Source organism: Toxotes jaculatrix, chromosome 19 (assembly GCF_017976425.1).
Source record: "Toxotes jaculatrix isolate fToxJac2 chromosome 19, fToxJac2.pri, whole genome shotgun sequence".
In the NCBI taxonomy this organism is placed as follows: domain Eukaryota; kingdom Metazoa; phylum Chordata; class Actinopteri; family Toxotidae; genus Toxotes; species Toxotes jaculatrix.
The window spans coordinates 12,400,071-12,426,043 of NC_054412.1; the positions used below are offsets into that span (position 1 = coordinate 12,400,071).

The 25,973-nt window shown below is 40.9% G+C and overlaps 3 protein-coding genes across 3 annotated transcripts; 2 read left to right on the forward strand and 1 right to left on the reverse strand.

Annotated features, from left to right (window-relative positions):
• Window positions 1-2,605: 2,605 nt before the first annotated feature.
• LOC121199977 (visual system homeobox 2-like) lies at window positions 2,606-7,475 on the forward strand. The gene is made up of 5 exons (XM_041065004.1): window positions 2,606-3,035; window positions 3,608-3,698; window positions 4,415-4,538; window positions 6,144-6,324; window positions 7,153-7,475. The coding sequence occupies exons 1-5, from the start codon at window positions 2,606-2,608 to the stop codon at window positions 7,473-7,475; spliced, it is 1,149 nt and encodes a 382-aa protein (XP_040920938.1).
• A 1,020-nt stretch (window positions 7,476-8,495) lies between these two features.
• On the forward strand, window positions 8,496-17,761 carry LOC121199360 (acetyl-coenzyme A synthetase 2-like, mitochondrial). Its single transcript, XM_041063963.1, has 14 exons — window positions 8,496-8,894; window positions 9,136-9,232; window positions 9,321-9,520; window positions 10,174-10,349; window positions 10,627-10,779; window positions 11,162-11,309; window positions 11,905-12,042; window positions 12,559-12,651; window positions 15,929-16,041; window positions 16,564-16,690; window positions 16,807-16,934; window positions 17,124-17,187; window positions 17,289-17,410; window positions 17,496-17,761. Exons 1-14 carry the CDS (start codon window positions 8,582-8,584, stop codon window positions 17,670-17,672), a joined length of 2,049 nt encoding a protein of 682 aa, XP_040919897.1. The 5' UTR covers window positions 8,496-8,581; the 3' UTR covers window positions 17,673-17,761.
• Window positions 17,762-17,985: 224 nt separating this feature from the next.
• Window positions 17,986-25,855, reverse strand: abcd4 (ATP-binding cassette, sub-family D (ALD), member 4). Its single transcript, XM_041063964.1, has 19 exons — window positions 25,487-25,855; window positions 24,986-25,104; window positions 24,607-24,734; window positions 24,287-24,426; window positions 24,001-24,117; window positions 23,243-23,368; window positions 22,717-22,767; window positions 22,435-22,529; window positions 22,222-22,343; window positions 21,382-21,473; window positions 21,172-21,261; window positions 20,767-20,972; window positions 20,030-20,121; window positions 19,879-19,915; window positions 19,508-19,557; window positions 19,306-19,358; window positions 19,139-19,215; window positions 18,870-18,985; window positions 17,986-18,535 (listed from the first exon to the last, which is right to left on the reverse strand). The coding sequence occupies exons 1-19, from the start codon at window positions 25,525-25,527 to the stop codon at window positions 18,434-18,436; spliced, it is 1,854 nt and encodes a 617-aa protein (XP_040919898.1). The 5' UTR covers window positions 25,528-25,855; the 3' UTR covers window positions 17,986-18,433.
• Window positions 25,856-25,973: the final 118 nt, after the last annotated feature.

A 25,973-nucleotide genomic window follows, 5' to 3' on the forward strand; every position in this document is an offset into this window, starting at 1 on the left:
AATCAAAAAGGAATAAAAGGTCAATAAATAATTCCTGTAAAATGTTCTTATTCCAACCAGTTTTCCCTGAATCTTTGGATCATTTAATTCTTCTCTCTTTTTTTGTGGCTGACTTCAGATCAGTGAAGCATGAATTAAATTGAGATGGGATGTACAGTGTGATGCAGCCCAATCTCAGTGGAAGGATGTGATTGGTGGATGTCTGCACGTGCGTGCGCGTGTGTGCGTGCTGTGGAAACCCTCATTTGCATGGCAATTGATATGGCATTGATCTCTTCATTCTCCTCTAATGAAATGTCTCTCTAATAACTTCTCATGAGATGCTGAAGGTAATTTAAGTGGCCTCTCTCTCTCTCTCTCTCTCTCTCTCTCTCTCTCTCTCTCTCTCTCTCTCTCTCTCTCTCTCTCTCTCTCTCTCTCACACACCTAACATTTGATTTTTATTTTCCATCACAGTGAAGATTTGACTTTCTCTCAGACTCACTATGAGGCAATTAAAGGTTAAACCATTTAAATCAATGCCTAAACCACAGCGAGACGCTCGATTCCCTTTATTATAACAAAAAAATAAAAGCGTGATATTTATTTTATCCCCTTTAAATGATCCACATTGTTACAGCAACACGACGCGAAGGAACAACACAGACAACCGATAACCGACTTGACCGGGGCGATGCCACATCTCCTGATCACAGCTCAGATTACAAACCAGCCCTAAATCAGCTGTGTGGGTTTGACCGCCGCTGACAGCCTGACGCACGCCTGGCCAAAACAGTCCCGCAGGAACCACCTCTTTTATTTATTTATTCATCACCACATGTCCCGCTGATAGGACCGTATCTCCGCTTCCATCGCGCGCGTCCACTCATCTCCATAAACTCTCCTCTGCGTAATTATCCGTCCAGCTGTCCAAAAGTGTGCCGCAAATTATCTCCGAACGATTGAAACGGCGCAATAATCGAATAATAGCTGATTAGAGAGGGATTACGGTTTGTGAAGACAGACAGGAGAGGAAATAAGATAATATTTTCGCTTCATTTCACATTTCAGTGGGTTAGAATCTGAGCTGAAGAGAAGCTGCAGGTGATTTCCCCTGACATCCTGAATGTCTTTGCTCTCACTTTCAAAATCGGATTCGTGCGCTCAAACGCTCCGAGTTTGTGTCACAGTTTTTCTGTATTTGATTTCAGACCTCAGGCAAAAACAGCACTCGAACCTCGGGAGGTAAATAAATCTGTTGCTACATTACGCGCTGGCATTTGCTCCACTGTTTTGTCTCGTATTTAATTGCCACCCTGGTGTGCCCTAAATACCCTGAACTGGGACATTGTATTCTTTATCATGTGACCCGTCAAAGAATGAAAAAAAAAGGCTTAATAACCTATCAACAGATGCGCAGACTGTCACCAAAAGACAAAACGTTTAGTGCGCAAACCTAATTAGAATATGCAAATCACAGTGAGAGTTATATGGGACGTTTTGGACAGAGCTCGAGTCCGGTAACGGATCAATTCGTTTGTTGTCTTTCTAATAATAAGCTGAATTGATTAATTAACTGATTGAGAAATTGGCTGGTGCGGGTTCGTGAGTGTTTCTTTGAATTTAATTACTGAAAGTTATTATTTTTTTATTTTTTTTTTTATTTTTTTTTTTTAATCTTGCATGTGTTTCGCAGACATAACTATCTGATCTGGGTGTTTATTCTTACATTATTATTATTATTATTATTTGTAAACTAGGCTACTTATCGGTATATTTAATGGGAAATAAAATACAGAAAACACTGAGGATGCGTTTTGGTAAATGGCATCAAATTTCTCCTTTTATTGATATAATATCAAAACAGCTTAAAATGCCTGCTTCATGTAGATACAGACTGCATGATACAGGTCTAATAAAAGGCCTCACAAACCGTGTGCTTTACTTAGCACAGCAGCATCAAGTGTGAATTACCTATTTTTTTGTTTTTGGTCTTTAGATCATCTGGATCTATTTAAAATCTACACTGGCGTTTTTCGGTGCGGAAAAACATGCGGCGAAGTGACTCCAGGTCCAGACAATCAGCGACAACAACACGAGGAGCTGCAGTGAAAGTCGCTTTTTAGAAAAAACAAAACAAAACACTTTACTTTCTCTCTCGTTAGTCGGAACCAAACCCCTCATTCACAAGAAATATGCGCTTAACTTTGACATGAACAAAATCAAACAAACTGGAGACTGAACTTTTTCTGTAATATTCTTTTCTGAAAATGTGTTTAATTGTTGGTGATACATTTTATTTGTCAAAGACTTAGAATCCATCCAAAACCTCAGTACTTACTTAACAAAAAATGCAAAAATGTAGTTTTGTACTTTCATTGTCAGACATTTGCTTTATGCTGAGATAAGGCTTATTGTGGTTTTATTGGGGCTGATGGGAACTTCAGTGTGCTGTCTCTCCTCTCTTGTGATTGGCTGACGCCTGTTGCCTGTTGGATAAAAAGCAGAGCAGAGGGCAGAGAGATAAAGAGGAGCATCACTCTGCTCATTTCACCAGGGACTCTGGCCTTTTTGGGTTTTTTTTTTTTTGAGGGGAGTGAAAAACAATAAGTGTAATCGCGTAGTCATGACAGGGAAGGAGGGAGTCGTGCTTTCAGACACTGAGAATAAACAGAAATCACCTTCTGAAACTGGCGTGAACCACGGGGGATCCCAGCAGCCGCCTCCAGTCTGGAAGATGGCCCCAACGGTGCACCGGCGCACCGGCTTTGGGATCCAGGAGCTGCTCGGCCTCAACAAGGAGCCGCCGGCGGCACCGAGGCGGCCGCTGGAGGCTCTACCGCACAGGGCGCACGTCCTGGCAGCAAGGTCGGCCCTCGGTCACGGTGGGCTCGGCGTCGGTATGGGTTTGCTGGGACCAGAGGGAATACACTCGTTTTATACTCAGCCTGCTTTTCTGGAGGTGCTGTCGGAGGCGCAAAATATGCACCTGCAGCCGCTGCACAGGGCGGCGCACATGGACGCGCAGATGGATGCACAGCACTCCGCCAGCTCCGGTGAGTGTTTGAAATAAGATGCTGTAGGCCTCCGATAACATACTGTAGCCAGTGTCTGTGATGCAGGGGAGAGAATAATTGTTAAATGTTTTTAAATCAACTATTATACCATTAGAACATATTTTGATTGATGTATTTATTCTAAGCGAGCTGGAGCTGAGTGTGTTGCAAAAAAAAAAAAATCTTGCACTAAAATGACACGAGGTCAACACAAAAGAGTGAAAGTGTTAGAACTGTGGTCCAGCAACAATGATGATTTTTTTTTTATTTTGAAATGCATCGTTATAAAGGCTTTTGTTTTATAATAAAAAAAAACGAAAAATGTGTAGATAATACAGCTAATAATTATTTTGATTGAATTTCGATAGTTTTATATCAGTTTACATCAAATCTTTACATCAAGTTTTTTGAAAGACCCGTATGACTATTTTCTACTATCGTTCTTGTATTAGACGACGTTGCTTTTCTCTTATTGTTATTATTGGTATCGGTATTGTTATTATTGTTATCATGATTATTTATTTTTTTGGTGTTGCCCTCGTATTTTAAGTCGCTCACATGTTTCCCGACAGACTCGGATGATATGAGCCTCTCCTCCGGGGATCAGAAATTCTCAAAATCATCTATGAGTCAGAGCAAGAAAAGAAAGAAACGACGACACAGGTAAAACAAACACAAGGTTATCGAAAGATCCACAGAAATAACCTGCATTTTATTATTATATGAAGTGATGATGTTCCGGTCTGGCATCGAATGTATTAGGCCCCACAGTAATGTCAGTGCAGGGCTGCTTTGGTTTGGTGTCATCCGTGATGAAATCCCAAACAAAACAAAACAAAAAAAAACAAACCCTTTTTAATTTCTGTAATTTCAGTTGTGTGTCTCTGATGCTCACAACAGCCTGAAATTAGCCTGAACTTCCTCATAAAAAGAGTCAATGCTAAAAATCCTTGTGATTTCCTTTGTCCTGTCTTTTAAAAATACATTGCTGATATATTTTTTTGTTGGGTATAATCATGAATATGTGTGAGGGGGGAAAAAAAATCATACGGCATATTTAAGTTATTTTCCCTTTCTATGCCTTTGGCAAAGAAACAATAGAAACTGTTCTGTCATTTTTTAAATTTCTTACATGTAAGTTCTAAAATGTTTTCATAAAAAAAAAAAACTGACTGCATTTCTACTTTTACAAATCTTGATTTGATTTTGAATTCAGTGCTGGAAGATTTTGATTAATGTTCTGTTTTAATGCTTCAGAATATTTCCAGTTGTCAATGATACAGAACAGGCCTCTGTGAAAATATGAAATTAGTTTTTGAAGAGAACAAAATTCATAAATGGCCTTTGTTCTCACATGTTCTGTTGTCTTTTGTCTGCAGAACCATTTTTACTTCCTATCAGCTGGAGGAGCTGGAGAAAGCTTTTAATGAAGCTCACTATCCTGACGTATACGCCCGAGAAATGCTCTCCATGAAGACTGAGCTGCCAGAGGACAGAATACAGGTGTGTTAGGATGTATTAATGTCTGTGCAGGATGCAGACACGTAGGGACATCCATGCTTTATCTTAAATTTCATATTCTGAAGATGCTTCAGTCGTCTTGCTTTAATGTCAGATCAAGGCTAGTGGTGAAGACAGATTTGTAACACACACACACACACACACACACACACACACACACACACACACACACACACACACACACACACACACACAAGAAAAGGAAGTATTCAAGCAGAGAGACAGGTGAAGCCTCCGTTCATCTGCTCCATCATCATCCTCACAATGCCTCCTGCTCTCACATTAGCAGCCAATTCACCCTCTCAGTGTAATTAGTTAATTGAGGAGAACTTATCACCCCTTTCCCTGTGAGAGGCGGGCCGCAGCCCTGAAATGAAACGATAACTACACCGAAATTAATTAGCAGAGGTCAGCGGCCGAGCAGAGGGCTCTGCCTGGCTGCTATGAGCATTTTAATTTCCCGTGATATTTGAGCGCCTGTCTCCCATCGATCGGGCCTGGAAATTAACTTATTTTTCAATCAGCCTCTTCGCCCCTGGGGTCACCTCTCGCAGGAAGCACTTCACACACACACACATACACATATACACACACTTCTTCGTGCACACACACACACTGTAGCTGTCAGAAAGCATGATTGCTCATCTGAGGCCCATCTTTTTATGAGATGGAGGTTATCATCAGATCTACCTGAATAGCTTTCTGGGTTCGGCTTTGATCGTTTTTAATTCCAGGTCTGAAAAATAGACACGCGCACACACACACACACACACACACACACACACACACACACACACTTGCCACACCGTTCCTTACAATCTCATCCAGCCTCCTCAGCCATTTTAGGATGCTGTTTTTTTTTTCTTGTTTTCCTCATCCATATTCACAAGCTTGCTGAGGCTATCACAAGGTCTGGCTTGGTGGAAATCAATTTAGGCACTTGAGGAGCCAGAAGGAGAATAATGCACGAGCACAGACACACACACACTCACACAAGTGACAAAAGACAATATTCTACAGATGAAACCAACGATGAGAGAAGAATAGTAAAATTAAACGCTGGCTTTGGGGGGGGCTGGTGATATAAACCTGTTTTTGACAACAGACAATACTTGCATTCTGGTTCCATAATGGACCTACAGTATGGGATGTATGAGCCAAAGCAGACATTCAAAATCAAAATGAGATCTCAACACCAGTCTTTCTCAAACACGGCCATGTTTTGTTTGAAATCTCCAGCGGATGTCATTGTTCTACTGGTCCACAAAATAAAGGGCCCCTGCATTTATTTACAGTAGCAGCGTTTTAAATTGTCACAAGCATTCAGGAATAAGGAAGAGAAAAGGAAGCTGTAACCACAGACTAAATGGTGGCTTTAAAATATATTAAAGATCCTCTCCACATGTTTTAAGACATTTAAAAATCAAACATCCAAGACAAGTAACAATAAGCAAGAAGGGAGGCTTGACACTATGCTGTGGTTGGTCACAAAAATAAATATTCATGTATATTATTATTTGTCCAGACTAACAGCCTACATGTACCACACAAATGTATCTAATCCTTCTCTGGTCATCATTCCTCTAGGTGTGGTTTCAGAACCGCAGGGCCAAGTGGAGGAAAAGGGAGAAGTGTTGGGGTCGCAGCAGTGTGATGGCAGAGTACGGCCTGTACGGAGCCATGGTCCGTCACTCCATCCCTCTGCCCGAGTCGATCCTCAAGTCTGCTAAGGATGGCATCACAGACTCTTACGCTCCGTGGTTACTGGGTGAGTCGCTGCAGAGGGGTATTTGTTACACGTCTGTCTTTGCTGTTTCTTGAGCTTGTACCCAACATGTCACAGTTAAAAATAAAATAAATAAATGTAAAAAAGCCATATTTGGTGATAGGATAATAAGTCATATAGCACTATGCTCTATCACTTAAAAAAAAAAGAAAAAAGATTGGTAATAAACTTGGGGCGTTATGAAGCTCCATGATATCAACTCATTTTATATGAAGGAAAAAAAAACTCAGATAACTGGGCTCACAAAGTTACATTTTTTGGAAAGCAAGAGGGTAGACTGTTGTTAAAAGCTGTCTGACCTGGGCCATCTTCTAGCTGAAACAAATTACTAACGTACTTTAACTTTAACCCATATTTTAGTTGCAAAATCAGAGCTAAAGACATTAACACATGGAACTAAAAATGTCTGTATCAAGTTTGTTAGTTGTGTTTAAAGAACAGGGAGTACATGTATTCTGACAGCAGGAAGTGGGAGCTAAGCCCTGCTCGTGTTAGGAGCCAATAAAAGTGTCGGCATGTCAATAAAAGGTAACGGTCGATACAGTGATAATCCTACTTCATCAGGACAGATTAGACCAAATCTCCTCCCTCGCCTCGTGTCAATTGATTAGTTTTAAATCAATTAGATGACTCTAATTGAATAAGATGTCCTTCCCACCTACACATCCCCTTCTTCTTTACTCTCCTTCACACTCTTTTTCAATGTCAAATGCTATACTGACCAAGTCTTTACACCCTTATAGTTTAGCTTTTAGATAGACAGTTCTTCTTCTACAAGGCCTGATTGATAATACTGTCTCTTCCCTCCAGGTATGCACAAGAAGTCAGTTGAAACCACACACAATTCTCCAGCCAAACCCAGCAGTGCAACCCCAACACCACCGCAGGAGAAACCGGTGGACAAAGTAATAGAGGAAGAGGAAGAGAAACTGAGGAAAGACAATAACTCCCCAATTTCTAGAGAGGAGCTAAGGGAGAACAGTATTGCTGCACTGCGAGCGAAGGCGCAGGAGCACAGCGCCAAGATGCTCGGGACAGTTTCAAACAGAACAAACGGTCACGTAACACAAAAAGTGGAAGCTAACGATCAGATGACAGTGCAGGAAACGGCAGAGGAGGAGAAGAGAAAGTGAAAAAAGGAAAACTTTACTTTCTTTGCTCAAGTTAACCTGTTGGGTAATGTGGGATTTGAGGAAAAAAAAAGTTATTTGGCTCTATTTAAATCTCTGGTTAAACAGAGAGAGAGTTCTTCCTCGCTGCTCATAGGAAGAAATAATTGTACAGCTAACCAAAACTGCACAATACAGTTTCATGTCACTGTGAAGGACCGAAGGAGGTTTAAGCACTGGAATGTCTCAGAGATTTAAGGAAAATTGTTCTGATGTGAAGCTGCATTAAAAATTACATATTTATGTTCTTTGAAACATATGGTTATTCTTCCAGTTCTGACATGGCAGCTTGCATTTAACTTAAGTTGACACTGCCTCTCCACCTGCTCCAGAGGTTTGTTCATTAGGAGCTGAGGGTGACCTCTGACCTCCCTGTGATTACAAATTATAACTGGGTACCTGAAAAGTGCACAGTTATGTCCTACACTCTTTGTTTTCCCTTCAGCGGTTTCAATAATTGTGATGTAAATACTAAAAATAATGTCCTGCAGTTAATACTGTACAATTATGTAAAGTTAACATCAGTTATCTGTGTTTGTCTTTGTATAAATGTAACTGTAGCCCTATTAAAAGTTACTATTTAAAGTCTTATTGTCGCTTAACGTGGATGTTTGAGTCTCACTGCAGGATGGTGTCTGTGCAGGTTGTTTTCACTCCTCAGCTGAACAGGTAAAGTTCCTGTGCTCACCTGAAAGTATGAGTTTAACACGTGCATGTCCAAGTGTGATTTGTGACATTTACAACTAGTCTGAAACTGACACAAGCTGCACTTACAAAGTGCGATGCGTTAACTTGAAGCGTCCAGTTTCCAGACAGAGAATGGACATCCTGCGTCCAGTAGATAAGCTTTTGATAAAAGGAAATAGATCGCTTTCCAGGAAAATTAACTGTCGGCATATGGGTTTGTACCGCCCTTTAACGCACTGCTCCTCAAGCCCTTCCTCTGCGGAGTTTCCAAGTTTTCCTCTCCAGTTGAAGGGTGACTTCCAAAGTTGCCTAAACGCTCTACTATCATTTGCGGAAATGCTTTGCAAACATTTCACATCTCACTGAGCACTGTCACTGTCATCATGTGGCTGCCTTGTGGATGCGCCTCAAAGTACGTCGCGACTTCCCTCAGTCGTGGGGTCTTCGGGTCTTTCTTACACTTTTTGGGCCGAAGGCGATGTAACACGGCGGCGTTTATGCCGGAGGCTGCGGGGTTTGCAGGAGTTTCGGGCCGCTCGGCGCTGCAGGAGTTCTCCGTCTCCCACAGTGAGAGCTTCTGGGCCGCGGTGGCGCGTCAGAGACTGAGCTGGATCAGTCCTTTCCACACCGTCCAGGACTGTGACCTGAGCCGAGGCAAGATTAAGTGGTTTGAGGGAGGAAAGCTGAATGTGTCGGGTAAGGTTAACTTGATATGATTCAGTGAAGTAATTTTATTTCCTGTTGACAGACACAATTTTCCACTAATAACGCGTCCAGAGACACTGAAGGCATCATCCAGCAAAACGAATCTCTACTTGCACAATGAACAAAGGATACTTTGAACGCACCACGCTACTGTGTTGTTGCAGATAAAGTGACTGTTTCTATTTGTGTGTGTGTGTAAGTGTTTATGTATTTTCTTTGTTGGCAAATGCAGTGAACTGCCTGGACCGCCACATGCACACCTGTCCTGAGAGGGTGGCCCTGATCTGGGAGAGAGATGAGCCGGGGTCAGAGGTCAAGGTTACCTACAGGTCAGCAAGTCAGGTTTAGTATATGTGTGCATCTGTGTGTGTTCCTGCTTCATTTACCTCAGTATAGTTCACTGTCATCTCTCTGCAGGCAGTTACTTGAGATGACGTGTCGTGTGGGCAACCTGTTAAAGCGGCGTGGTGTGAAGAGGGGCGACTGTGTCACCATCTACATGCCTCCTTGCCCCCTGGCTGTGGCGTCCATGTTGGCCTGTGCCCGTATCGGTGCAGCCCACAATGTGGTGTTTGCTGGGTTCAGTGCAGAGGCCCTCGCAGAGCGAATCAGAGACGGTGAGACAGTCCTGCTGATGCTGTGGTTTGGTTTTATAGCCTGCTGTCTGTCATCAGCGTTGTTTCCAACAGCAGCAGCAGACTAAGAGACAGCTATTTACCTTCCCTCAAGAGTTATCATACCAAAACAATGAGCTGAAAGATGCTAAAAAGCCCCACAGAGCCAAGAGGAGCGGCAGCTTAATACTGCAGATGATAATTCTCTGTAGGCTCCTTGCTACAAGTGGCCCCTTTCACAATATGTATTGTAATTTCATTTCACTGTTAATATGAAGACACACTTTGTGCAGATTTAAATATTAGAATGGACCTGACTAATGACTAAAGTGATAAGTGGTGCATGTGATGAGACAGGTTGTTAAAAGGGTCAGAAATCATCACAGTTTGTTCCTCTGTGATCTGATTTTAGACAAATTCTTGCTTCCAGAGCAAACATGTCTTATACCCCCGGGTTTGGTGGTTTTGTAATATATTCCAAACACAGTCAAGGTTATTTTTTATCTGTCACAATACCCAGGGATTGCTAAATGAGATCTTTTTTCCACTTCTAGTATTTCCTTCACCACAGTATTACAATATATTGAATTTAGGCTTAGGAACTGAAAAATGAGTCCAATAGAGACCTCTGATTTTCATATGCATCACATTTTCAGCCCAATCCAGCACCGTCATCACAGTGAACCAGGGCGTCAGGGGAGGTAAGATCATAGAGCTGAAGAAGACGGTGGACACGGCCGTCCACAGCTGCCCGACGGTACAGCAGGTGTTTGTTGCTATGAGAACAGAGAATCCGGTTGTCATGACACCCAGGGACATCGCCATGGAGGAGGTGAGGGCGCAGAAAGCCACTCAGATCTCGCTTAGGACCCTAACTAGTCACTTATACCCTGGATAAATAAAGATTTAAAAAATGTTTGGTGAATGTGTGACATTTTTACTTGATGTATTACTTTAAAAATAGATCAGTTAACCAGATTTGTTGTTGGTTAATTTTGAGTTGATCGACTGCTTGATTAATCAGCTAATCTTTTGAGATTTAGAGTACAAACTTGATGTTGGAAATAGAAGTTGACAACAGTAGTTAACAAATAATCCCTAAAATGCAGGAAATGCTAAAGGAGGACGTGGTGTGTGAGCCAGCTGTCATGGACAGTGAGGACGTTTTGTTCCTGCTTTACACATCTGGCAGCACAGGGAAGCCCAAAGGACTCGTCCACACTCAGGCTGGATATCTGCTGTACGCTGCGCTCACCCACAGGGTAACATCAAGCACGGCGTGTAGTGTCTTGCTGATTTTCATTTTCTTACCACGCAGTGTATAGTTACCGTATGTCAGTGTTGGCCTTGGACAGCCAAAATGTGATCTGTTATCCAATGTATACCATCTGTACAGGAAATATCAGCCTGGTCACAGGAGATTACAGAGGAATTTCACAAAAGCAGTGCTGTAGCTTTAACATTGTGTATTTACATAATGTGAGTTCAAGATATGTTTATATCTACTTGCATGTAAAGTTTAAATGGGTTATTTAGCAGGAAAAAAAGATGTAAATACTGCATTTTAATCTCTGAACAATGATCTTGGGCATTTAAACATTTTTTAATCCAATCATCTCATCGATCTTCCTTTTTTATCCGCAGTATGTCTTCAGCTACCACGATGGAGACGTGTTCGGCTGTGTGGCAGATATTGGCTGGATAACAGGACACAGTTACAGTGTTTATGGGCCGCTGGCCAATGGGGGAACCACCGTCCTGTTTGAGAGCACTCCCGTTTACCCTGACCCAGGTATGAATGCCAGCAAATGTGTGAATCTATCTGACTGGTTCATAATAAAAGAAAATTTATTTTATGCTACTAAAATCTGAAATAATGCTCTGAAGAGCAAACCATCCAATTTGTCATTAGGGCGCTGTTATTAGCTGTAACACTATCATCTTAAGGACATTTTTATGATCTGTAATCGTATATGATATGGTGTTGATAAAAATGTTTTGTAAAAAATGTATGTGCTGTGTAAAGTGTGTTGACACACACCTTCCAAGTATTCCTGTCCTTTGTCAACAGCTCAGCACGCTTGTGCCTCTTTCCATTAATAACTGTTTACAGTTGAACTTGAACTTGGCCATACCTTCCATGCTAAAATAAGAAGCTAGTGTATAAACAGGAGTCAGGACCACAGTCGTCATATGTGTCAGCACACACCTGGTTACTGTCAAGGTGAAGCTGCTCTCAACAACACTGCTGAGGGTTAAAGTCTTCAGTTCTCACACTCTAGTTCCGTTCAAATCTTCAATTTCTGATTCTGATTTTTTTTATTATCAGTACATGATAGCATATCACTTTGGACAATGCTAGCATAGATATGTTTTGTCTTTCACAGGACGGTACTGGGAGACGGTGCAGAGACTCAAGATTAACCAGTTTTACGGGGCTCCCACCGCCATCCGCCTGCTGCTCAAATACGGAGACCAGTGGGTGCACAAATACGACCGCTCCACCCTCAAAACTCTGGGCTCTGGTATGTCTGTGCACCTGAAAATACAATTATGTGGCCCACCGTCACAGGAAAATAATATTTTTACAGTCTGTTCATAACATTATACTTAGCTCTGAGCGTGCAACGTCACAAGAACAGAGTCATTGTTAAGGAAAAACTTCACTGCATGCACATTCATGTTCTACAGTTACCAGAGAAATTCCTCTGAATACACACACACACACGTTACATAAAGTAACGTGTCAAGCCTGGATGGTATGTCAGCATGCCTCTAAAGTCCAGCACGCTGTAAGGAGAACACACAGAAACACACACTGTATATACATACCATACACCTGTTCCTGTGAAACACAAAGCTTAAGTTATAACACAGAGCTTAACAGAAAGAATGTAAATCCTTCTATTAACCAACTCTGATGTCTTTCTTTCTCAACCTTTTTTTTTTACCCTTGGCTTGTTGGGAACAATGTGACTAGTTTTCATGAAAAAATAAACTTTGCAGTTGACTTGATTTAGCCCGTCCTTGTCTCTTGGCAGTGGGTGAGCCTATCAACACTGAAGCGTGGGAGTGGTACCACAGAGTGGTTGGGGACGGACGCTGTCCTGTGGTGGACACCTGGTGGCAAACAGGTAACTGTGCACACATAGACGTGGAATTTATTGGCTACTGGAGACTTCTATTTTTACTCAAAAATAGTAGATTGAATGAATGAAGTAAAATGTAATGGCAAATCTGTCTGTCTGAATTCCAAGTTCCAGGTACAGCCAAAGAAAATATATTTTTTAAATTCAATAGTCTATTTGTAACAACAGGGTCGATAACAGCCACGCCAATTAATTCATCAACCCAAAGAATTTTATTACTTTTGACGAGCTGTAATGAGCAAATCATGATAGTCTTAAAATTCAGTGATTTACTTTATGTCGATCATCATTTAAACAGATTCATCACTAAATACAAAAGCTAAAACAATAATTTGGCTTTAGTGACACTGTGATTAATTCTTAATGCTGAACTGTTTAGTCAAATGTTGGATCTGCCTTTTACTGGTATGTAATTGTACACTTCTGCATTATTGTTTGAAGAACTGGATCTACTCTGAAGCCTGCAGCAAACAGCACATTGTGTTTGTGATCACTTTTCTGTCACACTTTTGTCTGTACTTCTTGTGTGGCTACAATCTGATTTACGCTCTGTGTTTCTCCACTGTAATTTCTACCTTGTATAATGGGACCAATTGGTCTCTTGGTTTCGTGTCCCGTGCTGTGAGTCTTACAGTAGTATTTCTTCTGCTGTTAGGCATTTTCACACTGCCTCCACAAAGGCAGTTAAGTTCACGAACACTTCCTCAAACATAGCCACGTCTGCAAGCTCTGTAATGGCCCATCAGTCATTCTTAAAGGGGAAAGGAGTCGGCTCTTCCCTCCAACAGTAACAGTGTTGCATAACATCATCAATGTGGTCGTGTGTGCGCATACGTACACAACAGTTCAGTACGTGGGTGCGTACACATACAGTCCATTAACACACAACAGCAAGGGAAATTTTGTATCCCCTCTGGATTCCCCTAATCAAACCGGATCTTTTCCTCTAATTTTGGGAGCAGCTCCCAACATTAAACATTTTTTTCTTAATACTGAATCACAACAACAATAAACACCATGTAGAGAAACGCAGGTGGAAATAATTTCATCCCTGTTTTCATTTTGTTTGTCAAGTGCTCACATTTGCCAGCTGGATGCATTTCCACTGTGGAATGCAGCTGTTATAATGTAGCTGCCAAAAGAGCCGCGTCACAGAATGGTTCAGGGCCGTCTGGAGAGACTCAGGTCAGTCTATGAACTTCCCACTATCAGATGGGTCTCTACAGTGCAGCTTTTGTCCTAACTTCCTCTCAAACCCACAAAAAGAAAAGTAAATCTGTTCTTCAGTTGTCCCTGTATTGACCACAGAAAAAACAGGAAATAAAACTGACTTTATTTTTAGAGTTATCTTGATATTTTCTCCCCTCATTTATGGCTACGTCACAAGATACCAGTGGTAAAAAGAAAGTATACTGCGTAAACTTGACTAAATTGTGAGGACATTACAGTGACAGTGTAATTACAGTAATTGCAGCGGGTGTGACACAACATACTTCTAACGAAATTGTCCTTCACCCTCTGCTAACCTCTGAAATCGTCACGAAATAACCACTATTCCTCTACTAAAGCAGCTTACGATGGGACATAATAACAGCATGTTTGAAATCAGCTGATTTCGCTAATAAAATCAATTTTTCAGATGAGCACAGGACCCGACTGACACAACAGTGTTTCATCCTCAGCTTCTCCAAATTAGATTGAGTAATGACCAAATGGAGCAAATCTGCGTTAATTACCATACAAATGGCAAAAATCTATAATTAATTGACGATAATTAAACGTTAGAGCATCATGAGCTTGAGTATTACAGACACAGATATGACCCAAATACCCTACTTCAGTAAAAAGGATTATGTTGTTATGTTATTTTCCTGGACCAGTGTTTCCAATTAGGACTAAGTGGCATTATTCATAAAAGCCATTTGGTTGATCTGGGAGCAAGTAGCCTGTTTAGAGAGAAAATTAGATTTTGATCCACTGTTGGCATACGGCCACCATGTAGGATCACATACGACTGTAGAGGTGAGAGGATCATAGAGAATGAGCCAAAAAAAAGTATATATTTTAGAATCAACGTGTTCAAATTCTTTTATTTGACATTTTGGGAAATACTATACTGTGAAGATGTATGCCACTCTCATGTCTGTTCACGTAATATATGGCTACCAGTGAGTTTGCTTAGCTTAGCATAAAGACTGGAAACAGTGGGAAACAGCTAGTCTGGTTCTGTCTGAAGGTAATAAAATCAGAGCTATTCTAACCTCTCAGAGAGAAAGCTAATAAGTGTATTTCACAAATACTGAATTAGTCCAAATCCTGTGTCCAGAAGTCTCACAGTTACAGTTGATATGAACAGGATGCCAGTTGCTACTTCTATTGTGGGATCATCTGGTGTGTCCTACTTTTTATCGGGTCCCCTCTGCTGCTTCCGACTCCGTTGCCACCCAGCACCACCAGACGGATTTACCCGAGTCCCTGAGGCTCATACAAACCTAATTGCATTTGATTTACTTGCTATGACTGTAATTCTACAATCTGCATTTGTAGCAGTGAGAAGAGCTTACGTTAGATTTACAGGCTGTTACTTGGCTCTGTCATCTACCTTCTACTTTTTCCTCTTTCTGCCCTTTCATTTTTCATTTCACTTTTTTTCTCCCTCTGTTCTCCATCCATTCGTTTTCAAACTATTTTGGTCTGTTCAGGTCAGTGAGGACCACTGAGTGTCCTCAGTACAGTGCCTCCATTATTTTTGTGTGAATTTCTGGCTTTGAGCAAGCTGTGGGGATTTTACTATTAAAAACAAACACATTGAAAGTATTTTACACATTGGGTCGCATTGGGGGGCCTGGACTTGTGGTCCTCAGTATTTCTAAAACCCTGTTTACTGCCCTGGACACAGTAGTTATTTGCCTTGGTGTTGAGTCCTGGTGGTCTTCGTGGTTTAGACATGTATGTGCCTGGTTCGTTTCTATCTGGGGACATTTGTTTCATGTTATTCCCCCACATCTCTCTGTCTTCTTGTTTCCCTGTTTTGTTTTTTTGTTTTTGTTTTTTTATATTGAGTGTTGAGCTATAAAAACATTTTACTATAATTTTACTATGGATCTGAGCAGCTTTCAGTCACCCTCAGTCTTTTACAAACATGTCAGACGTTTCCTGTTGAACAATAGACTTTCAAAAAGCAATTTGTTTGAGTTTTGTGCACGCTGATACACACAGAGTACTTTGTATAATCTGTCTTATTTTTCCTCTGTGTTCCCAGAGACAGGTGGTATCTGCATTGCCCCGAGGCCATCAGACCCAGACGCAGAGATTGTCCCAGGAATGGCTATGAGACCTTTCTTTGGCATAAAGCCAGTGCTCATGGACACTGAGGTATGGTGCTCATCCCTGCGTGTGTGTGTGTGCATGTGAGTGTAGCATGCCACCCCGCAAATGCTGGATGGCTGGGAACGGCCCAGAGGAGAGGGTCAGATTAGGATTATAAAATAGTCACCAGCTGTGTCACTTTTGATACCCACCCTGCTCCCACCCATCAGTCGCGTTCTGTGCGTGCCAAACCCCCTATTAAAAATCTGTCATACTACTTTGTGGCTATTGGAGTTTCTCGTGCTTTTGAAATGCACAGATTGTGTAGACAGTTGGAGTTATGTCTCTGAGCTGATCTCTCTTCCTCCCTCTCAACACCAACATACACCCACACAGCATTTAGAGAGCACAGGGTTCCAACAGCTTTAGTACACTTCCCAAAATAGCAATAATACGTTCTTACAAGAGTTCTTACTTGTAGTAATTATATCAGTTTATTAATCTACCCTTCTTTTGTTGGACAATTTTCTTGTCTTGCACATCATCTACTTTCCACTAAGCATTTATCACTTTTGTGGATTTCTTCAGGGCAAAGTTGTGACTTCCAACAATGCATCTGGAGCTCTGTGTATAGCTCAGCCATGGCCTGGCATGGCCCGAACAATTCATAACAACCACCAGAGATTCACTGAGACCTACTGTCAGCCTTATCCTGGTACAGTACGATGTGTCTGAGAAGAAACTATCTGTCTTTATATTGTTTTTTTCGGTTTTTCTTTTTCTGATGGATTTTTTTTTTAAAGTTAACAGTGCCTAAAATCCCTCTTTTAGGGTATTTCTTTACCGGTGATGGCGCCTATCGATCTAAGGAGGGATATTACCAGATCACTGGACGCCTTGATGATGTCATCAACGTGAGCGGTCACAGGATCGGGACAGCAGAGATAGAGGATGTAGTGGTAAGTGGTAAAAAAAAAAAATCAAAATTACAAAATGCCCACAGTTTGAACAGGGTTAAGTAATTTCAGTTTCAGTAAAAAAGTGTTTTTAGGTCCTTTCCCCACAGTGTTTAGCTGAAATTCAAGCAGTTAAAACTTAAAACCAGTTTTAAAGTGTACAGACAATCCTGATTGTCATTTCTGTAACAGAATCAATGCTCAGCAGTGGCTGAATCTGCTGTCATAGGATTCTCACACAACATCAAAGGACAAGGTGAGCAGTATATTTTTCACACATTACGAAGTTCAAAAGGTTGGATCAGAGTTTGAGAATTGAATTTGATGGCAGGCTTCTCTGTCTCTGTGCTCTGTCAGGTGTTTATGCCTTTGTGGTGCTAAAAAAGGGAGTAGAGGTCCAAGATGTGGACTTGTCCAGGCAGCTAAACGACATGGTATCTAAAAAGATTGCCAAGTATGCCTGTCTAGACTGCATCCAGGTAATTCTGTCTCACTGACTTTAAATTGCAAACACACATTTAAGGCTAACTTAATAACTTGGTGACATTTTTTATTTTTGGTCAGTTCGTCCAGCGTCTGCCAAAGACACGCTCAGGTAAGATAATGCGCCGGGTGCTGCGGAAGGTGGTGGAGCACGAATGGAGTGAGTTGGGTGATCTCAGCACGTTGGATGATCCTGCAACAGTTCAGGAGATCATCCAAGGTCACCGTGACCTCTTAAGAAAACAAAAACCTAAATGATGTGTGAAGCTTGAAGGCTACTCTCAATTTCACTTAAACCGACTTGTACCTGAGTATCAAAAAGGATTTTAAAGACCAAATATTCTGTTGTTTTTATTGTACATATGAAACTTTTATCAAATCAGGTAAACAACTTTTTAAACAGTTTGTATTGTGCACAGATGTAATCAGCTGTTGGTAGGAATTATTAAAAGTTAAAAAAAACATTGTATGTTTTTAATACAAAACTGAAGTACACAATAGTAATAATATTCCCATCTATTGACTGTGAACATAACACAATAAACCACTGTAATCTCACATAAAGGCACAAGATTTACTGAATCTTACTTTTCCTTTTTCTTTCCTGATTCGTTTTCGTGATAGTTGAATTCATGCTGCCTATTACATAGTTATCCAAACCACTCTTCTGTGGGTCCAAAACATTTTGGCTGGTGTCAGACCCATGAGCCTCCTCCAAACCATCATCCTGTCTGGAAAAATGTTGCACTCCCACCCATGTACTTCACCTCTTTTTTTCCCGTCAACTGAGAAAGCAAGGGATAAAATGTTAAGCTCTTAAAATGTCTGTGGAAAAGAACATTTACATAAATACGTACAAATTGGACGTGGACTTCCACCTCCACTGGAGCACCTGTGTTTCAGTACTTTGTTAAAGAGCACTTGAACATTAATAACTGAGGAGTTCAGGAGTGTTTTCTGTTTTCATCTCTGACGCTGATGCTTCCTGCGTGTCCAGGATTTCAAAAAGATGACTGTGGTCACATGGTTTTGTCGAAGTGATTGAGGCCGCCGCTGCTTTCCTTTAACTTAATTAACTCCCATCGTCCGCCTCCACATAGTTTCAGCTGGACATCATGGTACTGTTAGAAAAAAAAACAAAGCCATTTCATATTCTTAACATTTAGACTGATTTGATGAGAAAGTAAGAACAAGCCTGAGTCTGATAAAGCAATCGCCCTTGTGGATTTAGGAGCTGATCAGTTCAGCATTTAGCAAAATGTGTATCTACCGGACAATACTAGGACAACTTTAAAAAAGCTATAAGAAGCACAATTTGAGCTCATTTTTTAAAATTATTCTTCTTTTAGTTTGGTGCCAATGGCCCTGAGGTGAACCCGTGTCATTCTTTAAATCCCAGTTTGACCCTCAGACACCTGGACATGGATGCACACTGTGTTTGTGACTTCAGTCTACCTTCTCAAGGCTGCTGCGGTGTCCCAGGCTGACCAGCGTCATGCCAAGCTGTTTACAGGTCCGGTACAGTTGTGCCTCTGCCTCCTCTGTCAAGGCACTGGTGGCCTCATCCAACACTGCAAAAAAAAAACAAGAAAAAAGAAAAAAGTGCTGGTTTGAGAAAGCTCCATTTTGTATTATCTCTAACACAGAGAACAAACTGCTGAATTGAACTTGGTGTTTGATCTGAAACTGCATCAGAATCACCGAGTGGAGCTTTTCAAACACACCTGCATATTTGGGCTGCAGGTAGAACAGTCGTGCAAAGCAGAGACGCTGCATTTCACCAGGAGACAGGACATCATACCTGCAGAGAAAAACTGAATTTTACTCTGCACAGTAACACACAATGCAAACACCTACTGTTGCATGCTGCTGTTCTTCTTATTGCTCTTACCAGTTCCAGTCCACCTTTTCATCCAGCCCACCTGTCCGCTTCAAGAGACTGGACTGGGGAACAGATAAAGTTTGATTCAAGATGAATAAGAGCTCAAATTTAAAATTAGGTAAGTCAAACTTCAAGAGGAATAAACACTGTGGGAAAAAACAAGTTAAAGATGTTATTTATAAGCTGTCCACTGTGGGTTAAAGTCACTCACCACTCCTGCTAGTTCCAGGAACTGTATAATTCTGTCATCGTCCACTGACCCTGAAAAAGAAAACTCACTTTATAATAGTATGAATATCACAGACCCAGATTAGCAGCTATGTCAGTCATTTCACATGGCGGCATTAGCATCAGGTAAGTTGTTGGGACTTTCCCCATTTCATGTAAATGTTTTAGGGGTCCAAAGGATCCTAGAGGTGGTCCTACATTATCTGCAATATTATATTCATTTGTAGGTATGAAGTTAGGTAGATAGTATGTTTTTCTACCAGAATAAGTAGTTTTAACTTTAAATGAATCAGTATTTTTAGCCTCTAACTGTTAAAGGTTTTAATGCTTTTCAGTCACAGAGAAATCTGGTACCTGATGCAGGGTAAATATCCTTCAGTGGGTAGATCACCTGTTCGGAGAGAAGAGTTCTAGTAAATCCTCATTTAACTAGTAGTGTTTGTTGATTTCAGCATTCAGCTTTTCTCTACACAGCTCTGAAGGAAAACGACATAAAGGAAGAGACCTGTTCGCGCAGTGTGCCATCAGTCAGGTACGGTTTCTGTGGCAGGAACAGGGTTCCTCTGGGCCCAAAACATGTCGTCATGTGGACAAAACCTGGGGCAGGGAAAAACAAAATTGAAAAAAACTGTCATTAAGCTACTCATGTGTGCAGATATCACAATGTCTATTTTGCAATCATTTCACTTGTGTACAATATTAGCATTTTCTTCATTGTCTTATTGTAATATGAGTAACAAAACAGTAGAGCCACCTGCCCTTCTTCTCAGACAAACTGTACAAAAACAATCTAGATCGTGTACAGATTTCTCTTCTCCTATTTTCCTGCACTAGAGCCAGACCCTGGATCTATAGAAGCATAACCTGTTGCTTTGTGCCTTCTGCCTTGAAAGCCCAACTGCCCCAGCATCATCACAAGTTTCTTGTGTAAGTACATCCACGTATCTATGTGCTGTTTTCATAAATATGACTACATTATTTAAAGTTGTATTTTTGCTTGAAAAGTTGTTGTTAATGTGCATCTTTACAAAATGACCAAAAAATGTCAGCAGACCATCATTTTGTACATGCGTATACCCTTTCCCTCTGTTTTATACAGATCACCCCTCTAGTCAGGGGTTTTTGTAACAGCGGGTCAGGAGTGACAGCTCCTTTTCATTAAGCCTGTTCTGTCATATGTGAACTCACATTAAATTAGATTAAATTAAAACAAACACCATCCTTCTGTCCTTGTTCTCTTACCACTTTGTGCCTCCCAGAGTCGGTTGAGGACCCTCAGTAGTGACGTTTTGCCGGTGCCCGTGTTCCCCACCACCAGCAGGTGAGTTCCCTGACTGATTTTCAGACTCAGGTCCTCCACCAGCAGCTGGTCTGAGTATGGAGATTTATATGAAAGATGGTCCAGGATGAAAGCAGTGTCCGCTGGGCCTGCATGGATATTGAAGTCACTGTGTAAAGAGATAAAATGAATAACAACAAAGAACACACAGAGAAGCTTTGTTAGAAACACGTCTTCTCTGCTGCTTTTTTAAAACTTAAATCTAATTTTAGCTGTGGGTGCTTTCTCGTAACACGTTGTCTGTTTAATCACTTTGACCGTACTTTTTTTTCTGCAGCACAGATTAATGTAACAGTGCTCACGCAAACCTGTCAAAGTCGTAGCTTTCTCCTGACGCTGGGTCATAGTCACACTGCTTGCGTAAAATGTCATCCATCACCTCCCTCATCTCCCCAATCCTGCCCACAACACACACACACACACACACAGATTTAGTGATAGGAAGCTGGATGGCATGCACCAATGCGGCTGTCATCATCGGTCCTCCAGGAGTTGAATTTAAGTATGCTGTGTGATACCTGTGGGTGTATCCAGCCACATCTGACAGAGTGGTTGACAGGTCTATTAGCTGCGTGAAGCCATTTATCAAGTAGATGCACACAAAGGCGTTCTGAATATGAACAAGGAGAGGGAGAACCAGAGCAGAGTGTGAATGAGATAGAAGATTAATAAAAAAAAAAGTGTCTGAGCACAGAACAAAAGGCAGCAACAACAAGGTACATTTAATGAATATAAGGAAAGAGGAATTTAATACTGGCTGATGATGAAGACTTATAAATGCTTGCCAATGTGGGATTGTGATAGTTCTGAAGCTACTATAATGTTTAACAACAGGCATTAGACGTTAGGATGAATGGAGTTTAATGGGTTTGTCAGAAGAGAAAGGTTTTGCTGCCACCTAGTGGTTACATTAGAAACACATTGACATTTAGTCTTGTTCTGAGATGGAAACTGGGTCTGTGAGCAACACTCACTCTTCCATGATCTTTATTTAAATCGATAATAATAACTGTACCCCTTCAGCAGTAATTTGTACGATTTCTTTTTTAGGTGTGTCTGATACTGTTATACTTGTTGGCTTCCTGAAAACATTTCAACACTGATCTTATGATTCAATTTCCTACTTTTTTAGTTCCCTTTTTCCAAAAAATCTTAATGTCAGAAACTGAAGACCTGTCTTTATCTGGTGGACTTTAGAAATACCTGAGACAACAGTGGAGATAAGTCCGGATAGACTTCATCAGTCTCTCCCCACAGTTAACAAACCAAAGCAAACTCTTGTTCTCATTTGTCAAGAAAGCTTAATTTATTTCTTAATTTATTTCTAAAATAAAGGGAACAGGGAAAAAAAAGTTTACCTTACTGATGAGCGCACTAAGCTCGCCAGGAGTGAGACCATCGTAGATACCGGTGAAGATGGGAATGGCGATTATAATGTAGCTGAGGAAACCTCCGAGGTAGTCAAAGGTGTTCACCCCGACTGAGAGAGGAGAGGTCAAAGGTTAATGCTAAGTTTAAACGACATAATAATAGATATGAGTAGTGAGTGGGTGTGTACATGATGGTCTTACTATAAAGCCAGAGTTCTTTATTTATAAGACTCTTCTGAGTTTCTAACAGAGCCTGCAGTCTTCGATTTGTCCTCATGTGCTCCACTTTACCAGCTCTAAAAACAGACAACAGAATTTGTTCCAAACCGCTTTAACCACATCATCTGTGTTACTTGGTGTGCCAAGAGAATTCACATAAACACAATTTTCTTTTTTTTTTTTAATCACAGGTATATGATTGTCTAAACTTTCTAGCAGTTTGTGTAAGTTCCTTTGCAGCACACAATCATGTAAAAACTTCACCTGTAAAAAGCTGCAGACTCTGCGTTGACACGGATTTGCATGTGTTTGAATCTGGAGACACAAAAACATTGCATTTTGGTCAAAATTAGTTCATTTTCAAACAATGTACTTGTGTGAAACATAATTTTTTTAAACCCCCCTTGCCCCCAAACACAAAATCATATTGTTTCAACATGTGATAGATACAATTACAATTCCTCCTCAGGGAAAGACTACAGTGCAAGCTGACGCATATCCTGTGTTTCTTCCTAACAGGCAAAAAGCACTGGGCCAAAGTCCACAGACACTTCCTCTTAACAAAGGACCAGTTTCCTATCTAACACACACTGGAAAGATTTGCATCAAACAAAGCTGGTAAAACACGCAACTGCTCTGTTAAAAGTTCTGGGAAAACACATTTAAGTCGCTCTGTTTAAGTCAATCCTGTGTTGTTTTATCTGTCAGAACTAATTCTTCTTGATACAGACACTGGTGCGTTTTTGTCACTTAGCACATTGTGTGTATACAGTTTACTAAACGACTTTACCTGAAGTCTCCTTCCAGTTTTTCCTGTTCAAACAGAGTCGACACAATCGGCCCCATGAGGATTTTATTGGCAATGGTCCCAATCACAAAGTAGCCAAAGATACTTACAGGACCGATCCAGCCAGTGCTGCAAAACAAGGAAACTTTATTTCTACAGCACCTTCCAAAAAAGGGACAAAGTGATTTATGCTGGGTATTAAAGTAGTGTTTAAAAGACAATCAGGGGAGAACGAAGTACAACTGAACATAATTATATCAAATTAAACAGACGAAACAAAGGAATAAAAGTTGTAATGTCACTGAAGTCCTGTCACAGAAAATACAGATCCCCAAATTTAACAAGAAGCAATGGGGACCTTTTTTGCCTCTGTTTAAATAGTGGAGAAAACAGACACACAGAAACTGTGTCTTTCTCTTTTCTAGTTTTTCTTAACTGTCTACTGTCAAGGACACTGATAGATTCACTGAGGACAAAGTTTTTATAAACACAGAAAACCAGCACATGATTTGGATACAGAAAAAGTAATTACACGTGAAAAGCGGATGCTCTGCTTCTCACAGCTTTCTCAATTTCCTCTCAGTATTTCACTTACATGAGCCTTTCACAAGTTCAAGTGTTAACATGTTTCTACATTAACACACGATACTCAGCTTAACAGAACACCTTCTGTCTTTCTGATGATGCTTTTTTCGACTTCAGAGCAGGTGTTAATGTTATTATATGAAAGCATGTGTTGCCACAGTATGCTAAAAGCCCACCTGTGAAAACAGTGGTAGGTGTAGTAAGCCAGTGTGAATGGTGAGACAATCAAGCGACTAGCCATGGTGCTCATCTGCTTGCACAACCTCTCTGCATCCTGACTGATCCGCTGGTCTCTGAAGTTAAAAAAAAAAAAAAAAACATGAAGAAAAAACAATCACTATGATTAGCCAGGATTAATGGCTCACATTGTTTAGCACTGCACGATCATGTTAAAATCACACTTGGCTCCATATAGTGAGAAAAAAAAGAGCACCAGATAAAACAAAAACCATTAAAGCTTACGGGTTGTCTATGTCCTCTCTCAGCACATTGAGTGTGTAATAGACTCGGCCCTGGAAGTAGGCAGTGTGGAGGCTCTCAGTTAGCGTCTTCCTCCAGCTAACATACATCTGACTGCAAATGTACTGGTCGAGACTTTTCAACTGGGAGACAGAAAGAGAGGGGGGAAGAAAACATGTCTATCAGAGAGAAAAAGCAACAGAGTAGAAACTGTTTGAAGGCAAAATTTCATGTAAGAATGATCTCCACTACAGAAAGCATTTGTATTGTCTAGTCAGCAGGCAGGCCGACTTCTGCCAGAGCTCACTGCTACATTAACTTACTGTGGAGTTGAGTAAAATGAGTACCATGGCTTTGGACACCAGACTCTTGAAGCCTGAGTAATCTTTGTCTGCCAGCACATTGTAGAAGTGGCTGGGGAGGACACCCACTTGGTAAATGATCAGCTGCTCTGATGGCAGAAAAAAAGGATGAGTTAGCGCATTGTTGAGAGACAGTTAAACTGAGACCCATAAAACAATGCAGGGAAGAAACAGAACAACACTTTAAGGTCAGCAAGAAAAGAAAAAACATGTGGAGGCTGATGCTGTTAAAAGTGTAGAATATCCCAAAAGTTACTAACCAACAGGCAGGAAATATTTCATTATTAGCTTGAACTGTTTGTAACTCTATATTTCCCCTTTGGCTGCCATACTTAGGTACCTGACAGAGTGACAACGAGCAGCGTCCCAAACATCAGGACACTTTGACTGCTCCATGATGGGAACAGGACCTTCTGGATGCTGCAGAACCTCTGAACAAACTTCCAGTCCAATTTGGGTCTGAAGTTATGCACAGAGAGAGACATCAAGGTGAATTAAGAAAACTCCATTGTTTTAAAGTTTGTGTTCAGATGCCTGCAAAAGGGGATGTTATGAGGAAATTCTTCTTTTGTTCCATCATCAGTCAGTCACGTACACCATTTCTATTCTGCAGTATGAAGTGTTTTTTTAATTGTCCTCTGGAAGGCTAAATTGCTTAAATAGGTTTTACTGTGTAGCTATCTATGAATAACGTAGAGAGTGAATATTATTTATATTATAAAATCTCTGAGGAAAAGCTGAGTTTACTTAAATTAGCAGACGAACAACAGAAACACTTCAGGTTATAAGAGGCCACAGAGACTTGACATGAGTTTCCCTGCAGGTGTAGCTTCAGTCTTACCTTTTCGTCCCTCTGCCAGTTGACTTTTCCAGACGAGGCATCTGCACTGCCGGCAGAGGACTTATATTCTTACCCTGATGAAACTTCACATACGTTTTTTTCTAGTTTTTGTTGCTGTTAAGCAACTTTTAAGCAGATAGTCCAGCTAACTGCAGAGCAGACCAATGTCTGGAGCAGCCAGAGTAACAGCTGGTAAACAGTTAACAACTGTTAGCGAGGGGAATAACGAACTAAGGTCCGGATCAGCTACTTTCTTAATTACTTTCACGGATTCATTAATTAGCTTAAATGTTGCCTGACGTGTTAACTTCAGCATCAGTTACCTACAGCTGCCTTTCTATTCCACTGTACACTGAGGTAGAGCGGTGAATGTTTTGGTCGCTAAAAGTAAAAGCCCGGACGTCCGGTTGAATGTACTCAGAGTTTTCAAAATAAAAGCGGCGTTCTGACTGCACTAGGGTAAACAATAAAAATAATCCCTCTCTTC

Bases quoted from the DNA above. Each gene is read 5' to 3' on its own strand.
- LOC121199977 (XM_041065004.1), top strand. From the start codon at position 2,606: ATGACAGGGAAGGAGGGAGTCGTGCTTTCAGACACTGAGAATAAACAG. The intron at 4,539-6,143 runs GTGTGTTAGGAT...TCATTCCTCTAG, and splicing joins TGCCAGAGGACAGAATACAG to GTGTGGTTTCAGAACCGCAG. The intron at 6,325-7,152 runs GTGAGTCGCTGC...TCTTCCCTCCAG, and splicing joins TTACGCTCCGTGGTTACTGG to GTATGCACAAGAAGTCAGTT.
- LOC121199360 (XM_041063963.1), top strand. From the start codon at position 8,582: ATGTGGCTGCCTTGTGGATGCGCCTCAAAGTACGTCGCGACTTCCCTC. The intron at 11,310-11,904 runs GTATGAATGCCA...TGTCTTTCACAG, and splicing joins TCCCGTTTACCCTGACCCAG to GACGGTACTGGGAGACGGTG. The intron at 17,188-17,288 runs GTGAGCAGTATA...GTGCTCTGTCAG, and splicing joins ACACAACATCAAAGGACAAG to GTGTTTATGCCTTTGTGGTG.
- abcd4 (XM_041063964.1), bottom strand. From the start codon at position 25,527: ATGCCTCGTCTGGAAAAGTCAACTGGCAGAGGGACGAAAAG. The intron at 24,735-24,985 runs GTACCTAAGTAT...TTCTGCCATCAG, and splicing joins GCTCGTTGTCACTCTGTCAG to AGCAGCTGATCATTTACCAA. The intron at 20,122-20,766 runs GTAAGAGAACAA...TCCCTGCCCCAG, and splicing joins ACTCTGGGAGGCACAAAGTG to GTTTTGTCCACATGACGACA.